The sequence below is a fragment of the Orbilia oligospora genome (genome assembly GCF_000225545.1).
Source record: "Orbilia oligospora ATCC 24927 unplaced genomic scaffold scaffold00007, whole genome shotgun sequence".
Taxonomy (NCBI): Eukaryota; Fungi; Ascomycota; class Orbiliomycetes; order Orbiliales; family Orbiliaceae; genus Orbilia; species Orbilia oligospora.
This window is the reverse complement of record NW_011645564.1, coordinates 821,810-837,704: the sequence shown is the minus strand read 5'-3', so window position 1 is coordinate 837,704 and position 15,895 is coordinate 821,810. Positions and strand designations below refer to the sequence as shown.

At 43.9% G+C, this 15,895-nt stretch overlaps 5 protein-coding genes across 5 annotated transcripts; 2 read left to right on the top strand and 3 right to left on the bottom strand.

Moving 5' to 3' along the window:
- Positions 1-163: 163 nt before the first annotated feature.
- On the bottom strand, positions 164-1,982 carry AOL_s00007g232 (uncharacterized protein; the record flags this gene model as incomplete). The annotated part of the gene is made up of 2 exons (XM_011120133.1): positions 164-1,801; positions 1,902-1,982. The coding sequence occupies 2 exons, from the start codon at positions 1,980-1,982 to the stop codon at positions 164-166; spliced, it is 1,719 nt and encodes a 572-aa protein (XP_011118435.1).
- A 2,446-nt stretch (positions 1,983-4,428) lies between these two features.
- AOL_s00007g231 (uncharacterized protein) lies at positions 4,429-4,944 on the bottom strand (the record flags this gene model as incomplete). Its single annotated transcript, XM_011120132.1, has 1 exon — positions 4,429-4,944. One exon carries the CDS (start codon positions 4,942-4,944, stop codon positions 4,429-4,431), a length of 516 nt encoding a protein of 171 aa, XP_011118434.1.
- A 1,281-nt stretch (positions 4,945-6,225) lies between these two features.
- On the bottom strand, positions 6,226-8,603 carry AOL_s00007g230 (uncharacterized protein; the record flags this gene model as incomplete). Its single annotated transcript, XM_011120131.1, has 4 exons — positions 6,226-7,811; positions 7,891-8,030; positions 8,104-8,353; positions 8,459-8,603. 4 exons carry the CDS (start codon positions 8,601-8,603, stop codon positions 6,226-6,228), a joined length of 2,121 nt encoding a protein of 706 aa, XP_011118433.1.
- A 2,278-nt stretch (positions 8,604-10,881) lies between these two features.
- AOL_s00007g229 (uncharacterized protein) lies at positions 10,882-12,129 on the top strand (the record flags this gene model as incomplete). The annotated part of the gene is made up of 3 exons (XM_011120130.1): positions 10,882-10,992; positions 11,157-11,457; positions 11,531-12,129. The coding sequence occupies 3 exons, from the start codon at positions 10,882-10,884 to the stop codon at positions 12,127-12,129; spliced, it is 1,011 nt and encodes a 336-aa protein (XP_011118432.1).
- A 2,243-nt stretch (positions 12,130-14,372) lies between these two features.
- AOL_s00007g228 (uncharacterized protein) lies at positions 14,373-15,641 on the top strand (the record flags this gene model as incomplete). Its single annotated transcript, XM_011120129.1, has 5 exons — positions 14,373-14,799; positions 14,873-15,002; positions 15,068-15,115; positions 15,177-15,249; positions 15,321-15,641. 5 exons carry the CDS (start codon positions 14,373-14,375, stop codon positions 15,639-15,641), a joined length of 999 nt encoding a protein of 332 aa, XP_011118431.1.
- Positions 15,642-15,895: the final 254 nt, after the last annotated feature.

Genomic DNA, 15,895 nt, shown 5'->3' with positions numbered 1-15,895 from the left:
TAATGTCTACTTTTGAACTTTATATTTTAGCTTAGCATTTTAGATCCGGATCCTTTTCTTTATAGTTTATAATACCATGTAGTTTCTCAAGAATCATTGAAGCTTGCGCGATTCATTCTGATAGCCATGTTTATTTATTCACAATCCATGCAACCTTAACTAGCTATTTTTGAACTTCGACTTCTTTTGCGGTTGAGACATCTTCTGCCGAACTGGTGGCCTTAATCAGGTCTTTAAAATCAATGAGTTTGAACAACCCTTCTTCTCCCTTTTCTTTTATCAAAGAAAGTTTCCCTACCGGTACCACCTCTATATCCACTTTCTCCCACCTACCCTCTGGAACTCCATCACTCTTCCACCTAACTTCCAAAATCCTCTTCCTCATCCCCATCGCCTCGTTCAAAAACCCCATCATCCCGGTTCCACACCACCCCCTCATCTGCGGCCGTACAGCATATCCCTTCAAATTAAACGTCAATTTCTCAACTCTTTTCGATCTTACTGCCACCTCAATAGCCTCCTTAAACCCCACTTCCCCCGCACTCCCCATCTGTAACTCCTCCAATTTCTCACACATCATCAACGCCTTCTTCGCAGCAGGGATATGATTTCCCAGACTCCAAGGTTCCAGTAGATTCAGTTGCTCCACCATTCTATGTTGTTCCTCTTTTCCTGGACCTTCTCCGCTACGGATATGTTGATTCCCCGGGAACATTTTGAGACGTCTTAAAGTGGATGCGTGTTTTGGGATTACATCTTGCCAAAATTCGTTCATGAATCCTAGCATTGCGTTGTGTTCTGCTGTACAGACTTCTTTTGTAGCTGTACGACCACAGCGGTAGGGGATCATATGGATCGATAGGCTGGTTAGAGTATTTGAGTATGATGATAAATAGTTTAGTAAAGTCCTCGAGGCGTTATGTTCGGACACGTGGGTGAGGAATATGCCATGTTCGCGGAGGGAATCCCAGATTGGTCGTTTGACGGTAGATTCTGGTCGAAGTTCGGTGCGTGAAGTCAGGCGTTTTAAGTTTGAAAGGAATTTGGGGATTAGATGCTCTGGGAACGGGTCGTTTATTGTGCCGTATTTAAGGGTTAGTTCTTCGAGGTTGAAGGGGACTTGTTGGACTTCTAGGAAATCGAAGGCAGTGATGTCGAATTCGTAGGATGGTTCGAAGGTTAGGGATTTTAAACGTGGGAGGTAGTTTAGAGTATCCAGGTAACTTTTATCCCATAGTAGAAGAGTTAGGTGGGTGAGGTTTGTGAAGACCTTGAAGGAGGGGTAGGAGTTATATTGTGCGGATGGGGGGTCGTAGGGATCCATATCGATCATTGGGTGTAGTTCTAGATGTGTCACCGAACTAGCTATTGGAGAGAAATCGATTTCTCTGGAGAGATTACAGAATGAGATGTTCCATCTTAAGGTTTTTAGTCTTTTCATACTGCAGATGAAGTTTTGAAGGATTTGGACGCCGAGGGGGCTAAAGTCATCTGTATCCTGCTGAATCGGCTCCTCATAAAGGAATTTAACAGCATCCCGGATCTGATAGGCGCTGATATTTAAATCCTGGACATTAGAAGTCAAGAATTCTAATCCTTCGAGGGACTTGATAGCTTCGATTTTGCGAATCAGTTGGATTTGTTTCTCCGGTGTCACCCTCTCCGTAAGATTTTGGGCGTGTCCTCGGATATGTTTGAGACTTAATGTATACTTCCTAAAGAGGAGAGGCGTCGCGAGGTCGCTAATTATGTGGTTTACAAGACGAAGTTCCTTGAGAGTATACCAATAGCTATGGCCGGTCTGTAATATCCCATCATTGGTTAGTGAGTTTGATGTGTGTTGAAAATGTGGTATTATAACAAGCGGGCCGGTGTGACATGGCTGCGGTGGCATGACATACTGTTTCGATTATCTGCTGGAGAATCTCGACGGGGAGGTTGAGCAGGAAGCTCGGCTCCCTGGTTTCCGAAGTAGAATCCATGGGGGGTAAAGAGATATCAACTTCGAGACTATTCGTAAGCTGAGGCACCCAGGTGTCGACTTTGAAAAGCCGCGAGTATCCTGATCTGGATCTGGATCTGTTAACGGTGTTATTGTTATGTGTTAGACTAAACAGCGACAGCCTCCTAGATCCTAGCTGTTAAGTTAGTTTATTAATCGTCAGAGCCCAAATAGAAATCAATGCGAAGATTAAAGATCGATACAATGCAAAAAAGTTAGGTCGCCTCGCCAGGGATCAGGATGATACATACTTACATTAATATTAAAAAAGAAAGGATACCTGTCGGCTAAATCGCTTTTATACCTCACTATAGTTCTAACCAAAGAACAGGAATACGTAAAGAAAATGGCGAATCGAATGGAATGACCCCAAGTTAAACCTGCCAACCGGCTAGCGTGGTCACTTTCCCTTTCCTTTCGCACCACTCGATGCGACTGGCTCTGCTTCTTCTTAGGCCTCCTTTGGGAGGGGGGACAAAGCAAAATGACACGCAACGCACCCTACTCGATTCTCTCCGAGGCTACTCCTGTGCAAGGATCTCCCCGATCTCAATGCATGCAAAAGTGGGTATTGCGGTGTGGGTAGCGCCAAATGCACAATGCATGTACAGCACAGCATGAAATCACAAGGCGAGCAAGTTCGTCGGTACGTACCGGTCGAATAAGTTCCGTAAGAACGTTCGTCAAGGTATTTAACGAAAGGCTTGATGGGAATGATACGACAGACACCTATCCTGTTTTAGTTAATCAAACGGTTTCCCTTTCCTGTCGCAGGACTAGTTGATCAGGTGTACCGATTTAGCAGATTTGCCTTTTTTTTTTTGCAGGTTGATTTAAGTAATTACTTGAATCGAGCAGAGCTCAAGAGTTTGAAGGGTGGCAATTCCTAAAGATATAGGTTCTTCGCCTCGAATCTAGGCCGCCCCAGCATCGGTGTCGTGCACATGAGACTCAAAAAATCAAATTTGACGGTTAACTAAACCCGAATTTCGAGAATTAGGACTTCTTATAGCTAGCTTTTGAGTAATACTTACTTTATTCGTATACCCTGCGGTACTCGGTTTACTGGGTATATCCCTCGATCGTTTAATTGCAAGGGTATGTATATGTCCCTTACACCCTTCCCACCTGATAATAATATTATGTACATCTCTGACTTTGCAGCTGCAAGCCACCAGTGCGCTAGCTGTCGTTCTGCGCACGCCACGTATTTTGGCAGGGTCCAGCTCGGAGAAAGCCAGACAGCTCGAAGAAAGAAAGAAGACCCTAAGCACGACGGAGCTGTATACCCCGACAAGCATAAATAGAGACCTATTCCCTTCTATTTTAGCTATTCATTCGTCCTGGTGGCTGTAGATCTAGACGGAATCCAATACTCTCCTTCATACAGTGTCAAACGGTTTTACTCCTCCTACTCTACAATAATTCATTATCTTCCTACCCACAAGTCCAAACTTCTTCAAGCTCAAACCTCAAATAAGATTCTTTCAAAATGGTCTTCTTGTACCTCTTCATGATCATCGGCGGAATCATCAAGGGTGTTATATTCCTTGTCCGACCAGACTACAACATCGGAGCTCACAATAATAGAATGTAGAGCTTGTGCTCTCACCCTCTTTACGCAAAGCCGGTCTTTCGTAAATAAAACTTACGAGCTTACGATACATATATCCTATATTACGTTAACAATTCAATAAATTAACGCCCTCCGATATCGCGATACCTTCGATAATATCAGCAAGACATCTTTACTCAAGGCCTCCAGCATCTACTCCTGAGCATCAAAAGATACCACCCTAGGAATGGATTCGATGAAGATCGTTACATGATAGTTATCACACTTGTAGACCTCAAGAGCAACTATAATAAAACTGGAAGCTACACGCATTGCTACGAAGACTAGTCCGTCTGCCGATACCAACGATCATACAAGTCTTATGTTGCTAGTATCCCCGCTGGACACCCTTTTATTCTTTTTCCTTTTTTTCCTTCTTTTTTTTTGGACTAGTATATAGACATTGGAGTACGGAACAAATGTGGGATATATATATAAAGGAACGATTTTTGGTGCGAATAGAATTTGATATGGTTGATGTTTAAGTTAATGCATATCTATCGTGTAATTAAAATACAAGACGTTATCCATCCCACATCAAGCCATCCATTCCATCATAAAAGTAAATCGTAGAAAGCCAGTCCATCTTTAGTGAAGATAGATACAGAATCAGAAAAAAAGGAAAGCCTGAAATACAAAATGTACGAAAAAGCCCTAATATATTCCCAGAAAAGAAGTAAAACGAAAAAACGAGAAAAAGCCGCGTTGAATTCCGAAGGAAGACAAAATGCCCACGGAGCTTAGACCAATTAATCGAAAATAAAACCATAGACATGGCCGAAGTTTCAAATCCAGAGGGGAAAAATCGATCTTAACTTTCTCGAGAGTACGTAGTAACTCCGGTAGGATAGTGGGTATACATCCCCTCGTATCCAAAACCAGGCATCGAAATCGGTTCCAGTTTAAGATGATGACGGATGAAATCCTCCATGGCCTGCTTTTCACCCATGAACGGGATTTGAAGTGTAGAAAACTTCTCACCGTTTTGGAGGATGATGGCGGTAGCAGCGAAATCCGTATCGATCTCGTACCTTTGGATCATCGGCATAGCCAACTCGGGGCCCAAGCGAGTGATGTCGATGATACAGAACAGCATCTCGGGGTGATAAATAGTAGCCAAGCGTTCCAAGGCACCAGCAATGAGACGGTGGTGAGGATGCTTATCACTACTAAAGTAGAGGAATGGGGGGATAGAATTCTCATTGATAGCAAGAATATTATCCAAGTCCTCGATTGAAGTAATGTGATGTGAATCCGTAGTGGGTTGTGAGCGTGGGGAGCGTTGCCAGCAAAGGCGGGCAGGGGCAGCGGAACCGGGTCCAGACATTTTAGAAGGATTGAAGTATTTCAAGACGTAATAAAAAGGGAGAGGACTTGTCAACCACGGAGAGTGCTAGCACATATGGAGGCTGTTAGAAGGTTCTATGCAGAATATAGACAGATATGTAAAGACTAGAGGAGCACAATTACTTACTTGAGAATCTGTGAGAGTGTCCTTGGTATAGATTCTTCAAACTTGAAAGGATTGCAGATGAAAGATGATGATTGGAGATGAAGGTGATGAATTGTAGATGGAGGTCAGGGTGAGGGTGAGGAGGAAGAGAGAGGAAGAAGGACCAGGAAGCCGGACAAAGCTTTTGGCATGCTCAAGGGCCCAGATCGTGTTCCCTTGGAAGCATTCTTAGTCTCTGCGGCATTCGGGCTCAAGTTCTAAGTCCGTAACCGTGTTCAATTGAACGTCTCATATCAGCAGAAGATTCTGTTGTTTACGTGCGTGGGGCATGGGACCTGGAAGATGTATTATAAACACCACGGTTGACGTCTGGAAATATTGTTTTGTATACTATTAGCTATTCTATGGCGCTTTAACGTCAGCATCATGTATGAGGTAACTGCTATCGCTGGATTAAAGATTGGTCGTCTTAGTTGTCTCTCTCTTTATATTCGAGCTCAGGGGCTAACGTAACGTTACCCCTACAATACAAATAGATTTCCATTTATATATATCTATCAGTATATATCATCATCGGGATACTAGGTAATTATTTCAAAGTAGCCCCAGTCCCAATACAGGGCATAGTGCATCCCATGTCCCATCGGACCATACCTCTTTTGTGTTATTTGTTAAACCAAGATTAGCTTCTAAAGGTTAACATTTAGTTCATTGTTACACGAACATCATTAATTATCTACACATGATTGGGTGATTAATGGAAAACCTGGGAGCACTTTTCTAGGGTCCTGGCCAACAGGGCATATGTACCTTGGCACTTCATATCCGAATTATAATTTAGAAGTACAGAAAGAAGTTAGGATATAGTGAAGTAAAAAACGTTTTTGATCTGGCCTTGAGAGACTGGGACAGAGTATGGTCTAAAACCAATTCATCAGGAATTAAAAAAAAAAAACTATTACCAAACAGAAGGAACAAAAGATTAAAAGCTCTTATTGTTACTGATGATATCCTCAAATATTAACTCAAGAAAAGCGATTACATTCAAATTAACAACCCTCTTGCGTGTGTATTCTGGGGTCATATTAATAATACATCATCATACTCGTCAAAAAAAAGTATGGCATCAAATAAAAATTATAAAAGATAATCCAACTAACTCTCCTCCCCAAATGGATCTCCAAATGGATAAGCCGTTCCGCCACAGCCAAAACGCACGAGGTAAGCGCTGGGAACACTCGGTCTAACGTAATAATTGTTCTTCTCGTCGAGGATCTCAAAGTCTAATCTTGAAGCCGCGCCGGTATTTGCCGTAATGACACGGAGTGGTAAGAAAGTTCCTCCAACGAGAGTGAAGGTAGCTTCTCCGTTTACGAAGTCGGGCGAAACCCAATAGGTTATGGCGTTGACATTCGCTCTAGTCCAACCGGACCTTGCTATATCACCTGTCCAGAACGCGCCGAAATTATCACCTCTTGAGACCTTGATGGTGTATTCTCCAGATCTGGGGGCATAGAAAAAACCGCGCCATAGTATGGCATAACGAAGGCTGGTTTGATTGGGCGTCCATCCAAAAGGGCGATGAACTCCACCAACAGTTGTAGCGGCCCAATCGATTCCTATCGATGTGACAATCTTTTCTCTTTCGGTGGGTGTGCGATATTTATAGGTTTCAACGAGAAAATCTCCCCAGGCCGGAGTTCCGTCGCTGACATAGGGGTTGTCGAAGATCGCGGCCTCCATACCAGCATTGTTGCAGCTAGTGTCTGGAGGTCCCATAGGCATTGAATTTTCGGAACCAAAAGCGTTGAATGGCGGGGCTTCCTGGGGTTTATCACAAGCAAATGCGACAAGATAAGGGGATGGAGTGCGATTTTCTACGTATGCTTCGCCTGCCGAATCTTTAATCTCGAAGCTAAAATACCCAGATCTGAGACCGTTGGCGTAGATAATCCTCATGGGAGTATAGCTGCCGGCAGTCAGTGTGATCGTGAAGGTATTTGAGGCGTTAGAAGATCTATAAACAGATAGTGCGTTGGCATTCGCCCGAGTCCAAGCGGTGTATGCGTTCTGACCAACCCAGAGCCAGCCAGCGTCGTCAGCGTTAAAGATTCTGAAGCTGTAGGTTTCGGTTTTGGGCGCGTAGAAATAACCGCGATGATTGATAACGTGTTCGGCGCCTGGTTCGAGGGTGTTATAAGTAGTGACCTTAGCCTTCATACCATACCGATCATAGTTGAGGCCCTCGGGATCTTCCTGACGCCAGATAAATCCAACTGCATTCGTCCGATTCTGATCATAGGGTTGACTGGTTTTGAAGTATTCCGGGACGAAGTTGTTGTAACCGGGTGGGGAGGGCCCTCCCTCAGGGATTCTGTACGGATTATCATATATTGCGACCTCAAGACCTATATTTTCAGGGCAGGCAGTCGGATCTGGAACATTAGGTGGTACGTAAGTATATTCGGAAACTACGTTAGTGGTGGTTGTGGTTCCCGTTCGGGTGATCGTTGTGGTGGTTTCGGTGACTGCTGTGGCAAGTAGAGTATTGGTTACAGATACCGTTGAAACCACCCACGCAGTTGTGGTTACAACCCCCCCTGTTACAGATACAGTCGTTGAACCGGTCACCGTTGCGTAGTTAGTCACTTGAACCGTCGTCGATATGGTAATTGTTGTCGTCGCAGTCGGAAATTCGTAAGCTGCACGGGTTCTAACGGTAGATGTGAATAGAAAGCATGCTGTACATATAACGGGGGGTGTTAGACTGATTATACAATATATTATATTAGGGAATTTTAGATATCCGAAAAAACTTACAGCAATCGCCTGGAACAGTTACGGCCTGGCGTCTACGTAATTTTGCTAACGTCGAGGGAACTGAGCCTGTTGAAGTAGTACTTGGAGGGAATCCCGTAACTGTGGTGGTATACGTTGAGACTGTCACCACCGTCGAATAACTATACGTTAAGGTTATCATGTTAACAAGCTGTTTTGACTACGCATTTCATAATAGAAGATTTTTCGACTTACGAAGTAAACGTAGTCTCAATGGTATTTGTTAATGTTGTCGCCGTCTCATACGCAGTCCCGGTGACGAAAACAGTTGAAGTCGGTTCTACCGTCACAGTCGAGGCTTCAATATTTGACGTGATAGTATCAACCGAGGTTAAAGTGGCATCTATCGTTTCATAAAATGTCCTTGTCTCGGTTCTTGTCAAATTATAGTGGGTTGTAAGCACAGTTGCGGTGTAGCATGTCGAGGTTTTAATCGAATTTTGGGCTAAACATCATTCATCAATTCATTCATTCGTATGTAATTAGCCATATGCTTCTTTTCCACCAAGTATATATGCATAAGAATATATGGTGAATGAATAGAACTTACTAAAATACGAAGAACAGCTTGCCCTCGAAGTAGCATCGTCTCGAATAGTGGGACAGCCCGCTGCTGTAGCCCCACAACTGTTCTGCCCAACAGCAACGTCGGCAAGAGCGGTCAAAAAGGCAAGGGCGGCGACTGAGAATCGCATCTTGAAAATCTTTCTCTCCCAGGCCCCAGGTTCTAAAATTTCCAGATTCGACTATTTCAACTCCGCTGCACTGCACCCAATGCCGCTGTCAATCGATACCCGAGCAAAGAGACAAGTGTGCTAACCCTCACAGGCGGGATACCCATCTTATAAAAGAAAAGTAATAAGGATACACTAGACATGCTTTTGTTTATCTTGTACGCCGACCTACGACGCTCATTACGATATTGGGGGGCAATGCATGAAGCTCAGTATGTGCCTGAAGGGTTGATCTCCGTTGAACTATGGGTGGTTTTAGTACGCCAAGTTCTGATGCGGTTAGGTTCGAAGCCGGACGGTGGAGCTCGAGACCACACGCTCGCGAAATGGCGTCTGTGAGGCGTCACAAAATTGGGATCAAATACCCCAGTCAAAGCGGGTACTATGGAATCTTGCACAAATCCACGCGCATCGGGCTCAGTATAACAGCCCGAATATGAGCAGTGAGAAAGCCCCCGCCACTTAAAATAAACCCATAGTATTTGAAGTTTATGGCGGCTGTTGACCAAGAGGTTGGTCAAAAATTTAAAACTGGTAGTATGGAAAAGGAAGTCAGCGAGTCTAGATCTATGCACATGTCCCCTTTGAATACCTTTGAATACTTACTTGACTATGAATATATTTTATAAATTTATTTGAAGCAATGTCTATAAGTGGCAGAGACCATCATGTCTTAACCCCACAGCGGGTCGGGTGCCTGTAAGACTAGTTGAATAAGGAGAACGAGACAATTTAATCGATAGAAAAACCGATGAATGAAACATTGACTTTGTTAGGAAGGAATCCGAGAAGATTGACGGCTGATATTGAATGTCTCCGCGAGGCCAAGGACATATCAGACAGCGGTGTTCTTTTCTTAGTTCTGGAGACGTTTAAGGCACCAACGAAAAAAGTTGGTGTTCTTAAATGTGTTGAAACAAGACCACCATGTTTTTCGACTCCACAGCTGGAGCTTGGAGTTTGGATAGACTTGAATTCAATTGGATTGGGCTTCGTGGCTGGAAATATAATTCCGGTGCGGCGGTGACCTTGCAAGCTTGCGGGTTTTGTTTGTGGGCGGTAAGTAGCATCGGTATTTAGTACAATATACCGCCGTATGCATATGAATTCGATTACTGATCTGTTGATTTTAAGTTTACCCTGATAATTTAGACGACAGACGAGCCGGGGATTCTTCTGTATATACCCGGAGACAATCATGATCACGATCATAAGTTATAATCCCGATGGATTTGACGCTGCCAAATCGATGAATTAAACTCATTGATCCATTCGTTCGGATCTCTACATACTATCAATCAATCGACATCAATCAATCAATCAATCATGCATGCAACTATCGTTATCCCTGCCGTTTAACCGTGATACTCGCCTGCATTGCTCTCCACAAGAGCTAGTTGGCTTCTCCCAGTCCGGAAGTTATTTCGCGAAGCTCCAGGGTGAAAAGTAGCGAGTGAATCGACATCTCTTCAAGCAGAGCGAAGAAAAAGTAAGCTCGGGCCGTTGGTCAATTCTCCCCAATCAGCCGCACTCGGTCCCTTTTTTCTTCCCTTTTTCTCGCACCGCAAACTCTTTGTCGCTTCGGGTCAGGCCAATTCCCGCATCCGCTCTCCCTTCCCGTCGCGCGACGACGACTGCAACTGTCGTCCGTCAGATCCATCATGGTATGGCCCATAAAGCCAGTCAATGTCATTGTAAGTCGTTCCGTAAGATGCAACATACATAACATAAACCGCATACCTACCCTAAAACTGTCTGACGGTTTCTCGTTCGGGCAGTTGGGTCATGGTCAGGCTGAACTGCACGCGGCCTTAAGCGTGCCCCTTGCTTTTATTGTTTTTCTTGTTTGTCCGCACAAGGCCTTTCACTAGCTTGAAATCCAGCCACATGGGTCGTGCTTGTCATTGGGTCACAGCACCGTTACATCGATATATTGCAAAAAGGTTTTCCTTTTCGTGGTTATTTTACTTATTTTTATTTTTATTTTTCCCCCAAGCGCATTGGTTTCCTAATTGATGTTGTAACTTCCACTTGAGTTTTTGAAACATCTCCTCATTGCATTAACCCGTTCAAGATAGTAGAATGGCTCTTCGTCGCCTTAGCCACCGTCTTCGTCACGTTGAGGATATATATGCGCAACTATCGCAACAAGCATGATTTCTTCCACTTCACAGCAGGCGACTGGATTATAATCCTAACTTTGGTCTGCTTTTTTGCTACGGCCGCATGTGACACGGTAATGGTTACTTCGGGCTTCAGCGATGAAAGACTGTCACTGGACCAAACACTAGAGGATCCATGGAGTGCATACTTGAAATTGGACAAAACCAGGTTGAGACACCTGCTAAAGGTATGTGTGACCAAAACTATCATTTACCACCGGTCCTCGATATTTTATGCCTTAAAAAGTCGCCTGTTTTGGTTTAGAGTATCTCGCTTCAACAGGCGCATTAGCACATTGCATACTGCATAGGTCCTCACACGATACCAGCTAACATCCAATAAAATGAATAGATGCTCTACGCCTCATCAATGCCTTATTACCTTTCCTTGTGGGGCGTAAAATTCTACCTTGTCACACTGTTTTACCAACTAATCCCGCCGGCGACCATGCCGAAGCAAAGGATTGCCTTGCACATCATCACCGTTTTTGTAATATCTTCGTGCTTCGTGTGGCTAGGGCTTAACATCTTTTGGTGTATACCAATAAGCAGTAACTGGGAAGTCGAAGATCCGCAGGATGCATGCGTGGCGTATTTTGCTTATGATCCGTATATTGTTACGGTGTCATTGCATACGGGTACTGAGATTATGAGTATGTACCACCCAACACTGAACTGTACAATATGACATTTTATCGTCCGAAATTACTGATATGATGGATATAGTTTTCTCGCTTCCTTTTTCATTCCTTCACGTCCTCCGACGGAACAACATAAAGCAGTTCTACGCGGCAAGTGCCATCTTTGCCATCGGCTTCGTCGGTGTTATAATAACCCTAGGAAGGGTGGCATATGTGTTCACGGCCGGCTCCGGTCCCATAATAGGTATGCAACAGGCCTGGGCAGCGGTAGAGCAATCAGTCGGTATCATCGTATGTTGCCTCCCCGCTTTTAAATCTCTAGTGCTACGCAAGAAAAGTCTAGGAAGCGGGAGTAGACTCGTTGGATCCGGAAGTCGTAGTGCTCATGATAGTAGAAGGAGGAGTGCACCTGTTGCTATGGAAGAGACGGGGACCAGACCTTTAGAAGGAAGAGGGGGCGTTATCGATCCAGATGCTTCGATTATGAGGGTAGAAACTTTTGAACAGGAAAGTAGAGGGAGGAGGGGGAGTTTGACAAGTATGCTTCTGCCTGGAGGGTTATCGAGGAAGAATAGTTTGAATAAGGTACCGTCTATTGCGACGACGGGCGAGTTGGCACCGGCAGTTGAAAGGCCGAGACCTCAGAGAAAGGTTACAGGGCTGGAGACTATCAATGATGCTTAAATTCCGCTTTTGATGTTTCTTTGGTAGGGACTCTTGGGTGCTTTTTTTTTCTTCTAATTCCAAAATCCGATTGTATTATATGGGATTGGGGTTCTTTGCAGGCGTTTTACATACATAGTTCTTTGATTGGAGCGCTTACTTTGGAGATATCATACGACCGTTACGAATTATCGTTATACAATTTTGTATGAATTTTAATATTGGTGGATGTACTATGCAAATAAGCCCGCTATTAATCTACATATACACAATATGTACTGAGAATTCGAATTTAAGCATTCATACCAACTTCGAATCGTGACTACATGCACAAATAATCGCAGCTATATACGGCAGGCGCGTATATTCTTATGCTATCGATCCCCTTAACGATCATGGCTATAGAATTATCTACGAACTCTATTTCACCAATATCAAGAACACATGTACCAGTGACGAGCGCGAGATCTAGAAATAACCGATGCCACATTAATTTGCCGTTCGTAGCTAATCTCGAAGCTTATGCCTCTATATGCATACCGCACGAATGTTAGAATTTAAGCCGCCGGGACGGGGCTTAAATCTGCCGTCGATAATTTTCTTCTGCTAGCATTAAGCTTAAAACTATAGTACTGGCTTGATTAACATGCCTTCTGCGTGCAATATCCATCGGCTAAGTCATGGAGCTGAGATTGATTGTGAAGTTAACTTGTATGTACACTTTAGTTTTCAACAGATGAAGAGGAGATTTGAGTATCTAAATCAGCATATGTAATATAATACGCGGGTTACAATCTAATGTATGGTAACTAAAGATGTAGAGCGATTTTATTTGGAACTAGATACATCGGTCAACGACAAATATGTCGGATCCAGAGCTCGCACCATGAGTCTAGTTGGCCTCGAAGTCTATTGGGATTTCTTTGTCCCCACTATGGATCTAGCGAATTCGATTAATTTGACTCGAAAGTTTACTAGATAATACTATAATTATCGATAATGGACTGCCTTGCGATGTGCTAGCTAATGCTATATGAACCCAAAAGTGAAGCTTAATATTTCGCATTTTTACGTTAGCCTGCAGTATTTTCTGATAGATAACCTCATGAGCTCAAATCTATTACTTTTAACATTAAACAATTCGTAACAACAACTGTTAGCGGTGTACATCTACATCTACACAGATCTATATTAGAATTCAAATACGTACACTATGCATATGTGTATACAAATACAAGCTAGGTTGCGATGCAATGCAATGCAATGGCCACCCAAAACCTTCCAACATACACAAGACGGACAAATATCCAACCACCTCAGCCTCCCAAATCGCCAAAATATTTTCCACAAATCGTCTCCAAAAACCCCACCTGCACGTCAAAAATCCGGGGAAAGTACCTCGCCCCGGCCTAACTCTGCAGCTCTGGGTCAAACAACGGTACAACGGGTCGGGATGCCGCGCCGATGTCCTGTGCCAAGCCGAATACGAAGCTAACCGATCCAATAAATTCATTAGAACGACTCGCTTGGCGTTCCTTTCCCATCAGGGGTAACCTCCATTTTAAAACAAGGCTCAACGCAAAAACCTCATATGCATGCTTCGATAAATTGGTGATGTTGACATGTTTTGTGGCAGGGGAATACTTAAAACTCCGTGTACCGATGGGATGGAAGATCCATGGTTTAGTGGTCTCGTCTCGAATAAGGGCTTGATTTTCGCCTGGTATTGCTATTTAGTCATGCACACCTCTGCATGCACCTTGCTTTGCATTGTGGTCGGACAATTTTCATCGAAAGCTTTATCCCTGATGAAGCATAGAGTACGCTTAGGTTTTTTATTCCACCGCTTATACCTGCTTGACGTAGAGTATAGGTGCTTCAGCCATGGAATATATTCTAGTTCTTCATTCGTGGGGATCGGAATCGGCATATCGACTGTCACAAGACTAGGGGCACCCGGTTCTTCGAATAGACGAGTTTGGATCCATTAACCTTCCGGCCCCTCCCCTGATATTAATCAAGCATGATCGAAGCTATATCCCATAACGGTGAAATAAAACACCGGGGTTTAAAATTTACCGTGGACCATCATAGCTCAAGACACTTCGGCTCTTGAAGTATAAAGACCAGACGAAGCTCTCTGAAATCACGCAATTAAGGCCTGCATCAATCGATCATAGAGTATATCAAAATATAACTAGTATCCACAAATACCCAGTTAGATAAGCATATATACTTCCACAGTACCCCAATACCCCGAAAAAATGCAAAAACTCCTCCTCCTAGCGGCCTTCGCGCCCGTAATCCTTGGCTGCGCAAATCCAGACTCAAACTCCTGCGCCAGCTTCATCAAATCCCAATCCGCAACTGCATCGGCCTACTGCGCAACCTTTACAAAGACCGTCATAACCGCCACCACAGGTCTCCCATCATGGGCTACAAACTGTGATAACAAACCTAGTCAGATCTCCAAAGAATGTTCATGCTACTATACCGGCGGTAGCTCTAATCCTACGACTACTTTGAAGACTACTACTACTTCCAAGGCTGCCACTACCTCTGCCGGTGGTGGAAGTGCTCCGACTGGGATTACTAAGTCGTTGCCGGCTAGTCAGGGGTCCGTTGCTACCAATGCACCCATCTTGGTGCCGTCGTTCTTCGATGGTGGGATGAAGAAGTATGATCGAAATCGTAAGTTTTATTCTTTATATCGAATAGGTTATTAGTTTTTTGTTTGGTGCTGAATTTTTTGGGGTGTTTATAGCAAAGGTCTGCGCTGAGCAGGACGAGACCGGTGAAAGTGAGGCTATGTTCATTTTGGAGGCCGGTGCCACACTCCAGAATGTTATTATCGGACCAAACCAAGCTGAGGGTGTCCATTGCAGAGGTACTTGGTATGTAGTGATTCCTTGAACCCCTAAAATTTCAAGTTGGAAGATATTAATTGTCGAATATTTAGCACCTTGAATAACGTCTGGTGGGCTGATGTTTGCGAAGACGCTATCACGTAAGTACTTTACTTCCGTCGTCGATTATGGTATGTATAGTGTCTAATACCCAAGTTGTAGATTGAAACAATCCTCCGGAACTTCCTACATCAACGGTGGCGGTGCCTTCCATGCCTCCGACAAAATCGTCCAGGTTCGTCAACTCCCCTAAATCCAAAACCCACCCTAAAACCAACCAGCCAACTAACCTCAACTTCTTAATAGTTCAACGGTCGTGGTACAATTTCCATCAAAAACTTCTACGCAAACGACTACGGAAAAGTCGTCCGATCATGTGGTAACTGCAGTGGTAATGGTGGTCCACGAAATGTCATCATTGACAACGTTGTTGCCGTCTCCGGTGGAGTCCTCTGTGGTATTAATACAAACTACGGAGATACTTGCAAGATCTCGAATTCGTGCCAGAATTCTGGAAAGTATTGTGATAGGTATACAGGTAATTCTAGCGGGAAGGAGCCTACTAAGATTGGAAGTGGGCCAGATGGAACTTATTGTACGACTTCGAATGTTAGCACTAATTGTTAAGAGAGGATTTCAATGGCTCTCTTGGGGAGAGAAGAGAAGGATGAAATACAATCAAAGGAGTGGAGATGTAAATATATATAGTCTAGCAAACGTGGATATTGTATATATCACGGAACATATGGAACAAAATTTCACGCCTACGAGCCTGTTTTGGCAAGGTCCTGCTCTCTAAAACTTGAAAGACTTCTTGTGATCAAAAAATGTGGTGCAGAATTCCTGATTCCCGGTTCGCTGATTGCAGTACTTTTATGGGC